Source organism: Pseudonaja textilis, chromosome 3, assembly GCF_049901715.1.
Source record: "Pseudonaja textilis isolate UNSWEBS1 chromosome 3, rPseTex1.2, whole genome shotgun sequence".
NCBI classification, from domain to species: domain Eukaryota; kingdom Metazoa; phylum Chordata; class Lepidosauria; order Squamata; family Elapidae; genus Pseudonaja; species Pseudonaja textilis.
This window is the reverse complement of record NC_141992.1, coordinates 100,184,337-100,198,406: the sequence shown is the minus strand read 5'-3', so window position 1 is coordinate 100,198,406 and position 14,070 is coordinate 100,184,337. Positions and strand designations below refer to the sequence as shown.

The following is a 14,070-nucleotide window of genomic DNA, read 5'->3' as shown; positions in this document are numbered from 1 at the left end:
GAATAAAAATATGCTAAATAAATAGGCTGTTCAGATGGTTATGGTGTGGCAGTACAGCAGTGTCTTCCAGAAATAAACAGCCATGTTCAGAACATATCCTTGGAGGCTGTGTAATTTCTTAATAGAGCTGAAAAAAACAGAAAAACCACAGGAAAGAATTTACTAAGGAGGGGCCCAAGATGCTGATTCTAAGATATTTTTGTCTACCTGCCTGAAGTATCCTGTCTAGATCAGGGGTCGCCAACCTTTTGGACCTCAGGGACCACCAAACTCATAATTTTAGATCCCAGGGACCACTAACTAGTTCTGTGGGTGTGGCCTAATTTGTGGGTGTGGCTTGGTGGTCATATGACTGGCTGGGCATGGCTTGTATGTAAATATTATAAATACTTATATAAATATTGAATTTTTTATAAAAAGAAGAGCAACTTTTACCCAAAATCAGGCAAAGCAGGCAGGCAGATTGAGTTGCTCACAGAATCACAGGTTCATTCAGAAATCTATCTGTCTGCCATTGGCTAGCTCAGTCTGTCACATAAAATTTGCTTGCAAGCAAACTCACAAAATTAACTCACAACACACCATGTATGTAAATATTGAATTTTTTTTTATAAAAAAAGCAACTTTTATCCAAAATCAGGCAAAGCAGGCAGATTGAGTTGCTCACAGAATCGTTCAGTGATCTATCTATGTGCCATTGGCTAGCTCAGTCTCTCAGATTTGCTTGCTGTGAGTCTGCACTGAATTTGCTTGCAAGCAAACCTTCAGTCCTAAGAGAGGTTTGGCTGTGCTTAGCTGGAAAGCAAGAAATCCAACCATTTCCTGCTTCCTAGCTAATCTAAATCTCCCGACCCAGCAGAACAGATGATGGTCGGAAAAAGGAAAAATAGCAACTTAGCAGACAAGTTTGCCCGGTAAGGAGTGAGTGGGCAGGGAGGGTTCCTGCAGGGCATGTGGGCTGAGCAGCCTTGTGTTTCTGCGCAGTCTGGATTAATTGCTTTGGGGGGAGTGCTCTGGGGGTGAGATTTCTCTGTGGCCCACCAAAATTTTCTCATGGCCCATGGAATATGAATCCCAAAAGTCATCACAAAATACTGAGATTGGCTTAATTTTGGGAACTGTTTTGATACAGAGTTGCAATGACGTAACCACTTCCTCTTGTTTTTTAAATCCCCAGAACATTTTTGAATATTCACTGCCTTGAAACTGGCTTCTGGGAGGAAGGGAGCTGTGTTCCTGTGGTTTGTAAACCGCCCCCACCAGTCTTTGAAGGGATGTACAACTGCACCAATGGCTTTGAGCTTGACAGTCGGTGTGTTCTTAGCTGTGGTCCACAGAGTAAGACGGTAAAGACAAGTTTATGGTCAGTTTGCAAATAGGTCAGGTTTCCATTGGATTGTGAGACTGAATCTTGACCCACATAGCAGCTCCAGCTTCAGTTTTGCCAAATGTTGATTGCCATATTTTGCTCTGCTTGCTGGCATCTCTTGAATTTGGTTTTATTGTGTAATAAGAGAATGACCAGGCCTGTCCAGCAGAATTTATTTTCCTGCTCCTTCCATGAATTCCTTATAAAAATCATGCCATTGTATGATTAATGAATATAAAAATACCAGTAGCCCTTGTTTACCTTGTTCAAATTTATGACATTGAGACCTGGGCCTGGCATGTTTTTTTTTTTGTCTTCCCTCCCCTTGTAGATCAGAGAGTTTGGATGGATGGAAGGAAGGAAGGAAGGAAGGAAGGAAGGAAGGAAGGAAGGAAGGAAGGAAGGAAGGAAGGAAGGAAGGAATCACAAGAGAGAAAGTAGGCACACAATACGCATCGAAAGGTGATCCTTGGGGCTGGGATCTGCAAATGTGCTATTCATACAGCCCAGTATATTCCCCACTGTGTGCCTACTTGTTCTGTTACCCCTCCAATCACACTGTTCTACTGGTGGGGTGGGGAGTGGAAAAACTCCGAAACAGTTCAGACACAGGAAAGATTGCCTACAAGAATCACTTGAGGTCCCTCCCCTTCCCAAAATGGAGAGATTATAGAGGAAGGGATTACAAGAAAGTAAGCTGGCATACAATGGGGACTACACTGAACTATCTGTGTAGTGTGTTTATGGCTGCCAGTGCCAGTGCATTACTTTTGATGTGTATTCCTCATTGTGTGCCTGCTTAATCTCTTGTAATCTCTTTCTGTATAATTAATGTAAATGAATTTAATTCCCTTCTTGCTAATTATCCCATTGCAAATGGTGAGGGGTGGGGAAAACAAAAATTGCAGTCCCATGATTTTCCAATTAGCAACCATTTCATTAAGTAATGGAGTTGTCAGTTCCAATTTGTGATCACTAAAGAAAGACAGCCTACATTTATTTTCCTTGATTTTGAATACATAGTAAATGTTAAATCTCCATGGATTACATCAATATGTGTGTTGGAAGACTGAAGAATACATAACACTTGTTCAAAAATCTTACATTAGAAGATATTTAAGGGACTTTCAGTAAACACCATGGTGAACTGATGTCCCTAAACAGAGGGATAACATTATGGCTGAAATCAGCATCTGAACACTGGTCCAGACTGCCAAACTCTCTCATGAAAAAGGGGAGATCACAAAATTACTTAAATGTACTCTGGATACTGGTTTTTTTGTGAAGGAAGAAACCAACATTTTTGCAATTGGCTTGAGATCAGCAGGAATCACGGGATTCCATCGAAGTTATAACCATTAATGTAACCTATATGGACTATACATTGACTATAGTGAATATGGTAACAAAGAGGGACTTTAACTTCTGTACAGTTTATGAATTAATCTGGTTCTGGTATGTTTCAGCTTTCCATTCTTTGCACTAAAAATGGCTTGTGGACCGAAGAATTTAAATTGTGTGAAGAATTGCAGGGAGAGTGTGCACCGCCACAGGAGATTAATTCAGTGGAATACAAGTGTGAGCAAGGTTATAGAATTGGTAAGGTATACAGTTTCTGATCATCCCATTAACCTAAACTCTCCTATTAAGTTCTTTGCAGATCTGTGGAACAGATTATTTTTAAGGCTTCAGTTTTTAATTTTATTTTTTAAAATTAAGGGCATATGCTGTTTACATTTTATGTCACTGAGAGAGAGGCTGTATATAAATTAAATAAATATTTGTAGCGTATCTCCGTTTTCTTTCTATTTGAACTTTCCATTGCTGTTTTAAAATGAAATATTCTGCATAGACATTTATATTTGCAAAATATATGAGTGTTTAATATGAGTGAGGCTGTAACACAAACAGAGCAGAGCAATCCTAATAGAAAAGCAAGAAAAGTATTTATATTTTTCTTTTTCCAATGTAATGTTCAGGTATTCACAAGTAAGTCCCAAAGACAAACAACAAAAACATATTTCTCTCTTAGATTCATATTAAATATTTACTCTAGAAGCCAAAAAGAATGGATAGTGTGGATTGAAAAAGAGTTTATGTAATTCTCAAAAGGAAAAAAATGAAAAGGGTACACAGCCTAATCCTTACTCATGTCTCCCAACTGTAAACTGTATTCTTAAATCAAATAGTATTAAACCTCTGAGTTTTCCTTCACTGAGATTAAGCTGATGAAAAAAACATCTTCCTATCCCTGAAGAGGCTTTTCCAGGAGATTAGTACATGCAGAAGAGTCTTAAATATAAAAGAAGAATTCATTATTCATAAAGTCTGGAAAGATTAATAGAGCCGAGAAGCTTGTTGTGATTTTTTAAGTTATCAGAAGGTGACTTTGGGAAAGAAGACCAACACTATATCAACCATAAAAAATGATGAATCTCTATTTAGTGTACAAAAAGAAGAAAGAAAAATAAAAACTAAGGAGAAAAAGTAGAAAGAAATGTTGTTTTTAATCATTAAGTCTTGTTCCAATAGAATATTGATCAGTTTTGCCATTATGTCAGTAAAGATATATTAATGGCATCAGAAAAAAGAGCATCCAAGATAATAAAATCAATAGCCAACCCTTTTAAAACATTATCTGGGATATGCTGTAAGCATGTAAAGAAACTTCTGTTGAATTAATATTATCTTAAGATCATAATAAACTTAACATTGATTAACTGACTTAGGGTAATGCCATCTAATAGATTATGTGTTGATATTTTTCTAGCCATGCTTCTAGATTTTTCAAACAGTTGAAATTGAAGATGATAAAGAATGAATAGCTGCAGTAAATGCCATAACTTTGAAACCTATACTCTGTGATATTTAACAGTCCATTAATTATTAATGGATTTAATAATCCATTAACCATAGATTTTTAATTCAGGCTAATTTTATTCTTTGCATATAACTGATATAGATTTCCAATACTCCTGTTAAAAATACTGTAGAATTTAAATAATCTAAAATGCTTCTCCATATTGATAACAAATTTGGAGTTGTACATGAAGCTAATGTATCTGGATCAAACCATAAAATTAAAACAAAAGTTTTAATTGAACATATTGCCATTGCACAAATTTTAATTGAAGGGTCCCTGGTGCTCTCTGAGCTTGCTTGTTTTCATTATCCAAACTAGGTAACATCAACAGTGCTACAATAGTCACAGATAGAACACTAACAGATAGAAATCTCTTATTTCCTACATGTTTTCATCTGAATAAGATCAACTTTTTGTTTCTGTGCCATGATCTTCCATTATCTGCTTTGCCGCCTTTCATGCTGAAGTTACAATTACAGAGTTTTTCCTAAAAAGGAAATCAGGCCCATTGTACCCAGAGAGAGTCTTGATTTTGACCACTTACATCCCAAAGTAATGAAGGTCAATAAGTATACCCACTAATAAAGCTGAATGCCTGTAAAATTAAAAGCTTCTCATCATGTCCATTATTTAGATAAAGGAAATCTAGAGGTTAGTCCTCCCCTTAAACTTTCTTAATGTTAAATTACTTAAACTACATTAAAGATGGAATTCCTCTGAGTAAATAGATTAGTCTTTATTTTGCAAATAATTTTACTAAATGTTATACAGGAAAAGAGTAAAAGTCAATTAAAACCACCTAAATTACAAGCAGAAAACTGCAAAAAGAGTGAGTGGGCAAGTGAAGGGGTAAAAAAGGGGAAAGGAAAAAAAGAATGAACTTCACAGCTAGTAAAAACAATTTTAATAGCTTATCATTGTCTCTACAAAAAAAAAAGAATAAAACGAACTTTCTTCTCCTCACAACTCATCTCTTAACTGAGGTAAAATCAAAATGCTACATCCACCATCTTTGTCAGCAAACGTCCAGTAAAGGCAACCATGTAATTGTTTTTTTCTTTTAATCTCAGTCCAACATGCCAATGTTACAAATCTTCCCTGATTTTTAAAAAATATTCTTTAAACCCCTTCAAAAACAAAAGTCATACAGGTAATTTGCTGCTTGTCAATATTTCAAAGCTTCAAAATGGTGCCTGTTCACTGAGGGATTCCACTTTTGTAAAGTCTTTGGGTTCTTCTGTAGCCAAAATTATTTGAGGTTTCCAAAGAACAGAGCATGTTCACACACAGAATTATATAGGATGAGTGGTGGTGGTGAGGGGGTAATACTGTGCACATGCAACTTTTGCAATGCAGCACATTCTGCTTTTTTTTGCTTAGATATTTACTTCTTCCAGATTGTCAAATGTAAACATTGTAGGTGGCAAAAGAAAGCAATGTGGCAGGGGACAATTTTAGTTACAGCTAATAACTGCGGTGGGGTGGGGCAGAGGGGGAAAATAGCATCCTAAATCTTGGGAGATATGTATGTATGTATGTATGTATGTATGTAAGTATGTATGGTATTCAGCTCTGTTCGGGTATTTTCCCACGTCATTATAGTTGTGCTTTTAAAGTTGTAGCAACGTTTCGGTCACTACAACTTTAAAAGCACAACTATAATGATGTGGGAAAATACCTGAACAGAGCTGAATACCATACATAAAAATACCCGTGAAAACTTAAGAAAACATATATATATATAAGCCCCAACCAAGCAATCTAGATTTTCTCTCTCTTCCTCTTGCTTTTTCTAAATAAAAAATTCTCACAATTGTTGATGAATTTTGAAAGTACCAGAGCAGTCCTTATGTTCTCAAATTGGAGAGCATGCAAATCCTTATGGAAGCCTTTGGCATTTGCACATTTCTCGATGGATATTATAATCTGCTACTTCTCTCTCTCTTTTTTTGTCCTGTGCCAGGGGCTTCATGCACACCTTCCTGTCTGTTTCTACCTAGAGATCCTGTGACATTGCCTGAAAATGTTACAATGGATACCATGGATCACAGACTGAAACCTACCAAAGTCCAGGTAAAAAGAAGGGGAAATGCTGCAACTTTGAAAGAGGAATATATTAGCTTTTAGTCTGCTCACCTAGAACTGTGGAAAGTGCTGATCTAAGGTTATAGTTTCTTCAGTGATCTGATGTACATTGCCATCTTATAGTCCAGTTTCATTAGGAAAGCTATGAGAGTGATGAGCGAGTATGACTAGGAGCAAAAAACACACAGAAAAGGAAGTTGTTTTTGAAAAGAGCTAAAAGAGTTATGATGTGCAAAACTCATCTTCCTCCTTCCTCTGGCTGCAGCTTGGATTTCTAATTAAAGGGGCAAGCTTTTTCTTCATGCTTACTTAGACATTTCCTCCTACCTCTCTCATTTTGGGGGATTCTAACATTTTTAATATTTAAAAAAGGAGGCTTCATTATGAACAATCATCATGAACTGGAAAATCAAAGCTACATTTTTATCTGGGGGGGGTGTAAATTACTGTTTCCCTTTTTAAGAAATCCAATTTAGACCTTGTGTTTGAAAAAACATAGGTGTAGCTCCAGAGGGTAGATTTGGCCATTAAGTATAGGTAACAACCAATAATGTTATTGTCACCTCGTGGTCATCTGGGCAGCAAACAAATTTAATAAATAGATATTCTGCTGTTCTGTTTTTGACATGTAAGAGTAATGACATCCCAACAAACTAGACCTAAGCTATATAGATCAAGACAACTGCTGTAACAGCTCTAGTAACAGAATCTGAATGTGACAATGTCAACATGGGGAAGTCAAAACATTACAGCCCCCACTGTGAGGGAGATGGGCAGTTTCTAAATGTGATAAATAGAATACTAACTCTTATGGCAATATAGTGCTTTGAGATCATTGCTTTTTATAATCCATGATGAAGTTATTATGGAACAAGAATCCAACAAGACTAGGAGTGGAAAAAGCCAACAATGAAGTATTAATGGCTGGAAACAATTGGAATATAGTTTTAAGAACTTCACTTAATCTTGATTTTTAAATAAGGAATATAGACCGTTCATGCTTGGATGATGCTTGGGAAAATACACTGGTTGAGTCTTTGCCTGGCATTCTTTCCAGCTCTTTCTGGGAAGAAGAAATGCATAGGTACAGAGAGAAAAAAATAGGAAAAATGATCTGGAAACATCTGTGGAGTATCTGTTTGCATTCTAAGTTATCATGATACACTCTGGTTTTGTTACCCTGAATCTTGACTCTGTTGTTTAGCTTTTTTCTAGTTGCATTCTTATCCCTCTCAGTGGAGTGGCTAAAATACCTCAGATGTTATCATTCTGTTGCTTCCTCTAACTTGAGTTTTCCTGAAAATGAAATAGAAGATGGTATTTTAAATGGTATTTAAAAACATTTTTTTTAAAACCAAATCAAGTTGTTATGGAGCTGAATAAGATTATCTATCTTTTACCCAATATTATCTTTCTCCTCATGGGAATTTTCAGGATTATCTAAGATTCATTTCTTTAGACACTGTTGTGTGTTCTATTATATAAACCCTGCAATTGTGCTGCTTATTATGTTCCAACAGGGGAAAACGGTATCTATGCCCCTTTAAGGTCTGTAATTCTGAAGTGGAATGCTCTTGAGTTGATTTTCTCCTATTGTTGGTTTTTTTGTGAAATGTTTTCCCTTCCAGCTGAAAAGCCCTTGCTACATAAAAGTGTTCTCCTGGGAATAGGGAAACAGAAAAGAGTGTAATATAGGCAGGAGGTTTTGTTATTGTGAAACTAAATTATTCCCATTGCCAGGAGCTGTCGCTAAACATAATTCTCTTTTTTGTTAATTTCTTGATCCTTCTGTGTATTTTCAAATCACTTCTCTTCCTCGATTTGATGGTCGACTGGATATTCTGTGAACTTTAATGGCATTGTTGAATCATTGTCTCCAAGAGGTATCTGCCATACAGATCAGGGTGAAGTAGAAAGAACAGTGAAGCAGATTAGGGACCTGGGCTTAGATTGATTGGGGTCAAGCAGACTGAAATCTGCCAACTGGAGTCATCAACTATAAACGCAGTAATCTAAATGTATTTATACTTCATTCAAAGAAGCAAAAATAGTTATGTATGTGAGTCCACTTTTGTTCACTTCATTATACGGAAACAAGTTGGGTCTTTTCAAGAAAAACCCTTAAATAAGTTGAATACAGTGAGAAAGGGGTGCTTCAGAAATGTTTGTGACAAAACAAGAAGAGATAATAGTCAAGAATGAATTAGTGTTGAGTGAAGGAGGATGAATACAGAAGGGTATACATGTTGAGAGGAATTGTTTATATAGAGCAAATGAACAGGAATTAAATTGTGGAGATCAGTGGTGGTATGCTACAGGTTCAGCCCGGTTCAACTGAACAGCTGAACGGTAGTAAAACAAAGCCTCTGATCAGCTGAGAGGAGGAAGAAAAAGCCATCCAGCTGGGAGGTTAAAAGATCGAAAATCGTGTGGGAGGGTCACTCCTAGCTTTTTGTTTCTTCATCCTCCCAGCCGATTGGCTTGATCGGTGCACACGTGTTAGGGCACAATCACCCACTACTGGAGAAGATATGAAAGATTGAAAAAGTTGTGGTTGGAAGGAGTTCATGAGATCCTCAAAAACAGAGAATTGATAATTCCAAAGAAGAAAAGAATATATAAAAAAGGTAAATGGAGATGGTAAAAGCAAGGATGCTAGAATGCTTAAAAAGCAAGGATGCTTTTCAGTATAGAAAAATATGGAAGGATATAGTGAATAGTATAAACTAGTTTTAGCTATGTTTCTTTTTCTTGTTTCAGGGCTTTAACCTGCTTGGTTTAGAATTTCACTACATATTTCCCTCATATATAGAGTAACCTTGATATTATAGCAGTGAGGTAAATTAACATAAATGCTTCTACAATACTTATCAAAAAGTATAGGCATGTTTTGAGGTTAGCTAAGGACAATATTATTTTCTTTGTTTTGTGGGGATTGATAGGTTTAAAAGTCAAATATTTTTATTAACATCTTTCAATGATAAGCCTGCATATACTATATAAGGTTCACAAATCAAGATTTTTTTTAGAAAAAGGATGATGCAAAACCTAAAATTATCTGGAATCAAAATTCTTTACCACATGGGAGATTGTGTATATAATTTGTAATTCCATTTGCACAAAATCTTTAACATTACATAGAATATAATATATCTTTGGTGACATAAGATACATATCATCAATAATTTTTTTGCTTGCTGTTGTTATCCTCTTGACTAACGCAAAACTCTTTTTATCTCTCTTCAGAGTATCGTATGTACTGGAAGATTAGAATGGTATCCTAACCCAAAATCTATTCATTGTATTATTTCTTGTGAGGTAAGAAATATTCTGTCTGTCTGTTTCTCTCCTCCCCCACCGCCTTTCTCTATCTTCCTCTATCATATGCCAAAGGGAAAAACCATTGTGCTTTTGTGCACCCCCCCGATTTGTCTCTAATCATCTCTTTCATAATTGATTTTATTTAGATGTTTTGTATATAATGTACTTTATTGTACTCAGAAGGATCTTTAATTTGCTGTGTCCTTTTTATTGCCACTCAATTGTAAATTAGGATTATTGTTGTATTATTGTTGTAAATTGGGATTATACCAGTTCCCAACTTTTGAGAACGTACCCTGTGTAATCAATACACATAGAGAGAGTCCGTTATGTATAATTCAATTTAAGCAATTCAGGAAGGATGCAGTCACTAGGAGAGGCTTTTCCACTGTGAGCGATTCAATTAGTCTAGGCGCTTCGTGAGGTAGTTCACTAGCCATTTAGTATGACCAACTCCAGTGATATTCACCAGATTGGACTCATGGTTTAGAGTTCAAAAGTGTTTGCCATGTTTATACAGGAACTTGATCAGCAGGCTTCCTAACAGTTTTCTTGAGACCTCAGTTGTAACTTCCAAAGAGTGAGGCTTTTTTAACTGACTTGATTAAAGCCTGTCAGCTGTCAGTGGTAGCTTTATCCACTTTACTATTCAGGAGGACCTTAGAGATTAAACATTGTAGTATAGAGCTCTTCAATATTCCTACAAATGTAGAATGAATGAATGAATGCCCCAAATGTTGATCTAACCACTTTGAAGGGAGAACTGTCAAAGCCACAAAATGGTTGCTGGGCGGTGCTTTTTACATCCCTGAGCTTGATCTAAAGATGTAACAGAAATGTCTTCTGTACTTATAAAACAAATAGTTCCTCTTCAGACTGAAAATAAATCAATTTTCTACTGTTCCTGTAATCCATATGGAAGAAGAAATCTGACTTTTGGTGTACAGATAGTCCTTGACCACATTCAGCCTAAAAATTATGTTGTTAAGTGAATCCTGCTGCATTTTTCTACCTTTCTTGCCACAGTTGTTAAGTGAATCACTACAACTGTTAAGTTAGGAACGTGGTTTTTAAGTGGCTTCCCCATTGACTTTGCTTGTCAGAAAGTCACAAAACATGATCACTGACCCTGGGACACTGCAGCCATTTTAAATATAAGTCAATTGTAAAGCATCTGAATTTTGATCACATGACCATGGGGATGTTGCAATGGTTGTGTGAAAATTGGTCATGAGCAGTAGTGGGATTCAAAATTTTTTACTACTGGTTCTGTGTGCATAGCTTATTTGGTGGGCACGGCTTAGGGTCACGTGACTGGGTGGGCGTGTCTTGGTGCCATGTGACAGGTGGGCTTTTGACTGGGTGGGCATGGCTTGGTCATCATGTGACTGGGTGGGCCTGGTTTGGTGGTGACATGACTGGCTGTGTGGCTTGGTAGTTATGTAACTGGGTGGGTGTGGCCAACTCAATGTCACTAAAGTCAAGAGGTGCCTCGCCTGGCTTCTCCCCTCCCAGCCATTCCTTGTCACACCCAGCCTCAACTTATTAATAGTTCTGTAAAAATGTGGTTCACCTTCTTTTGAGTTTATTATCTACATACTATAGATGTACTTTCATGGACCACTGAAAGGAAGAAATGGCTCACATGCTTTGTCCAAGAGGGTGATAGGCAACAGGCTTTTAGGGGGCTGCTAGAAAGAGGGTGGAGGCAATGAACTTTCCAAAGCACCAGAAGGATAGAAACTGAACAGAGAGAGAAGCAACCTAAAAGTAAGGAGAAACTTCCTGAGACTGAGAACAATTGACCAGTGGAATTGCCTGTCTCCAGAACTTCCGGGTGCTCCAACACTGGAAGTTTTTAACAAAAGACTGGAGAGCCATTTCTCTGAAATGGTATAGAGCTCCCTCCAAGGCCCCTTCTAAGTGTTATTCTGTTATTCTAACACCTTTCCCAGGACCTCTATTCAGATTTTGGCATCCTCAGAGTTTTCCTGCCTGAGCAGGGGGTTGGACTAGAAGACTTCCATAGTCCCTTTCAACTCTGTTAAACGCACCTGTATTTATGCTCTGGACTATTGACATGTAAACCCTGAAAAATACCTGGGCAAAAGAAAGGCAGTAAAATCACTCTAGGTGTAGGGACAGTATAAAATATTAATATATGATAACTAATGGAACAATTAAAAATAATAGCACAGAGTTTTCTTTCTTCTCCTATTTCTTTTTTTCTGTCTTTCTTTCTCCCCCTTCCTCTTTCTTTCTTCCTCTCTTTCTCTCCCTTCCTCTTTCTTTCTTGCTCTTTCTTTCTCTTTCTCTTTTCCTTCCTTCCTTCCTTCCTTTCTCTCTTTCTTTCTCTTTCTTTCTTTCTTTCTTTCTTTCTTTCTTTCTTTCTTTCTTTCTTTCTTTTTCTTTCTTTCTTTTCTCTCTCTCTCTCTCTCTCTCTCTCTCTCCTTCTTTCTCTCCCTTCTTCTTTCTTTCTTTCTTTCTTTCTTTCTTTCTTTCTTTCTTTCTTTCTTTCTTTCTTTCTCTTTCTTTTTTCCTCTTTACTTCTTTCTCTCCCTTCCTCTTTCTTACTTGCCCTTTCTTCTTCTCTTGCTCTTTCCTTCTTGCCCTTCCTCCCTCCCTTCCTTCCTTGTCTCTATCTCACACACCCACACCTTTTCTGGGAAGAATTTATTGGACGATCTCCAGAGCAGCGAGAGGCGGGACAATGAAGAAAGCAGCAACCCTGAAACATCCATCTGGCCTCCCTTTCAAAGCACATGGGTGAGGGTGGAAGCCCCGGGAGTTCCTGGCCTCCCTTTCGGGGCACAACAGTGGTGGCAGCAGGGGCAGTGGCAACAGTGTGGCTATGGGAAGCAGCCCCAGGAGTTTCCGGCCTCCCTTTTGGGGCACCTCCACCGCCCCAGCACAGCAGAGAAAGCGAATGGAAAGCCTTTCACTTTCTCTGCTGTGCTGGGGCCGAGAGGCCAGGAAATCCTGGGGCTGCTTCCCATAGCTGCGCTGCCACCGCCACTGCCCCCCCCTCTGGACTGGCTCAAAAACAGCGCCCCCCCTTGGCCTCCTCCTGCCCGGTAGGGAGGAGGCCCGGAAAGGCCCCGGGCAATGGGTGGGGGCCTAGTGCAACTCGCAGCCTTACCCTGAGCAGGCAGATCAGGGTTGCTCAGTTGGGGCACAGGCACCACGTGGGGAACTCAGATTAGGCGAACCATGAGGGCCCAGCGTGCCACATAGGGAGGGAGGAGTGACTGGGCAGGGCGAGTGGCGGGCAGGTGAGCTGTGTGAGCGAGTGAGCATCGGGTGGGTGGGGCAACTAAGTGACCAGTGACCGGGGAACCGGTTCGGGGATGTGGCCAGCCAGAAGTTACTACCAGTTCCACGACCCACACCTAATCACCGCTACCAGTTCTCTGGAACCGGTGCAAACCAGTTGAATACCACCTCTGGTCATGAGTCACTTTTTTCAGCGGTGTTGTAACCTTGAACAGTCACACCTTTAGTTCATTCCCTGCTGCACTGCTTTTTAACCTGCATAGGATTCTTAAATGTAAATGTTCAAATATGTAATCTCACATTATGATTTGAATTGGTATAACCCATGCTATCATGTCTGGACGTTCACCCAGGTCTTTCATTTTGAAAATAGAATCAATCTGCTTTTACGTGGGTCATTTCTGGATCAAAGTCTAATGATGAATAAAAAGCCTCCTTCCATGTTCTTTCATCATTTAGCATGTAAAGACTTCTTAGGACAGGTGGACATGAGGTGTGAAAGCAATTAGCACCTTATCACAAAGTGTTAGGATATACTATACGTGTATAATACTTGTATCTAATTTCCCACCCATCTTGGGAAACACAGTTCTTTGAGAGAAACTATGGAAAGAATTAGTAATAGAAGTCTCTATATTTCATCAAACAACATCAAATTTTGAAAAATGCTATGATAGTTAAATTGCTATACATCGGTTGCTGGTGTACATGGATACTTGCCCTTCATGTTGTGCTCCAGCAAGACTCTTTTCCTAGACTTAAAAAATGGCAACTTTATGATGTAATTTGGATTAATTCTGACTCTAATTTCTTCTTTGTCTGATGCCAGAATAGCTAAACTTTGTTTTTCCCTTCTGGCCATTCATCTTTCTTTCTGACTTTTTCAGACACTCTGTGCCAGGAATAAAGGAGTAAAGCATTTGTAAATTCACAAGAAGGGTGCAAAAAGGGGAAAGCATTTGGAAAGTTCATCAGCAATAATGATGGCAGTGCAATAAACTTTGAATTACAGATGCTCCAGGTCACTTTAATCTTGTACTATTATGAGAAGAACAGATGGCATAGAAAGCTGTTTCATGCTTCTCTTTTGGGGGCTGGCCTTTTTCAAACAACAGCCAAGTGTGCTTTCTATTCCTTTTCTTTTCCTTGCTGAAAGCAG

General features: G+C 38.3%; 1 protein-coding gene across 1 annotated transcript in view; it reads left to right on the top strand.

Annotated features, from left to right (window-relative positions):
- PAPPA2 (pappalysin 2) overlaps positions 1–14,070 on the top strand; it is a 180,782-nt gene that overhangs the window by 144,595 nt on the left and 22,117 nt on the right. Inside the window, exons 17-20 of the mRNA XM_026703214.2 lie at positions 1,178–1,346; positions 2,836–2,968; positions 6,196–6,305; positions 9,564–9,635. Of these exons, the coding sequence (XP_026558999.1) occupies positions 1,178–1,346; positions 2,836–2,968; positions 6,196–6,305; positions 9,564–9,635 (484 nt within the window). The remainder of the gene's footprint in view (positions 1–1,177; positions 1,347–2,835; positions 2,969–6,195; positions 6,306–9,563; positions 9,636–14,070) is intronic.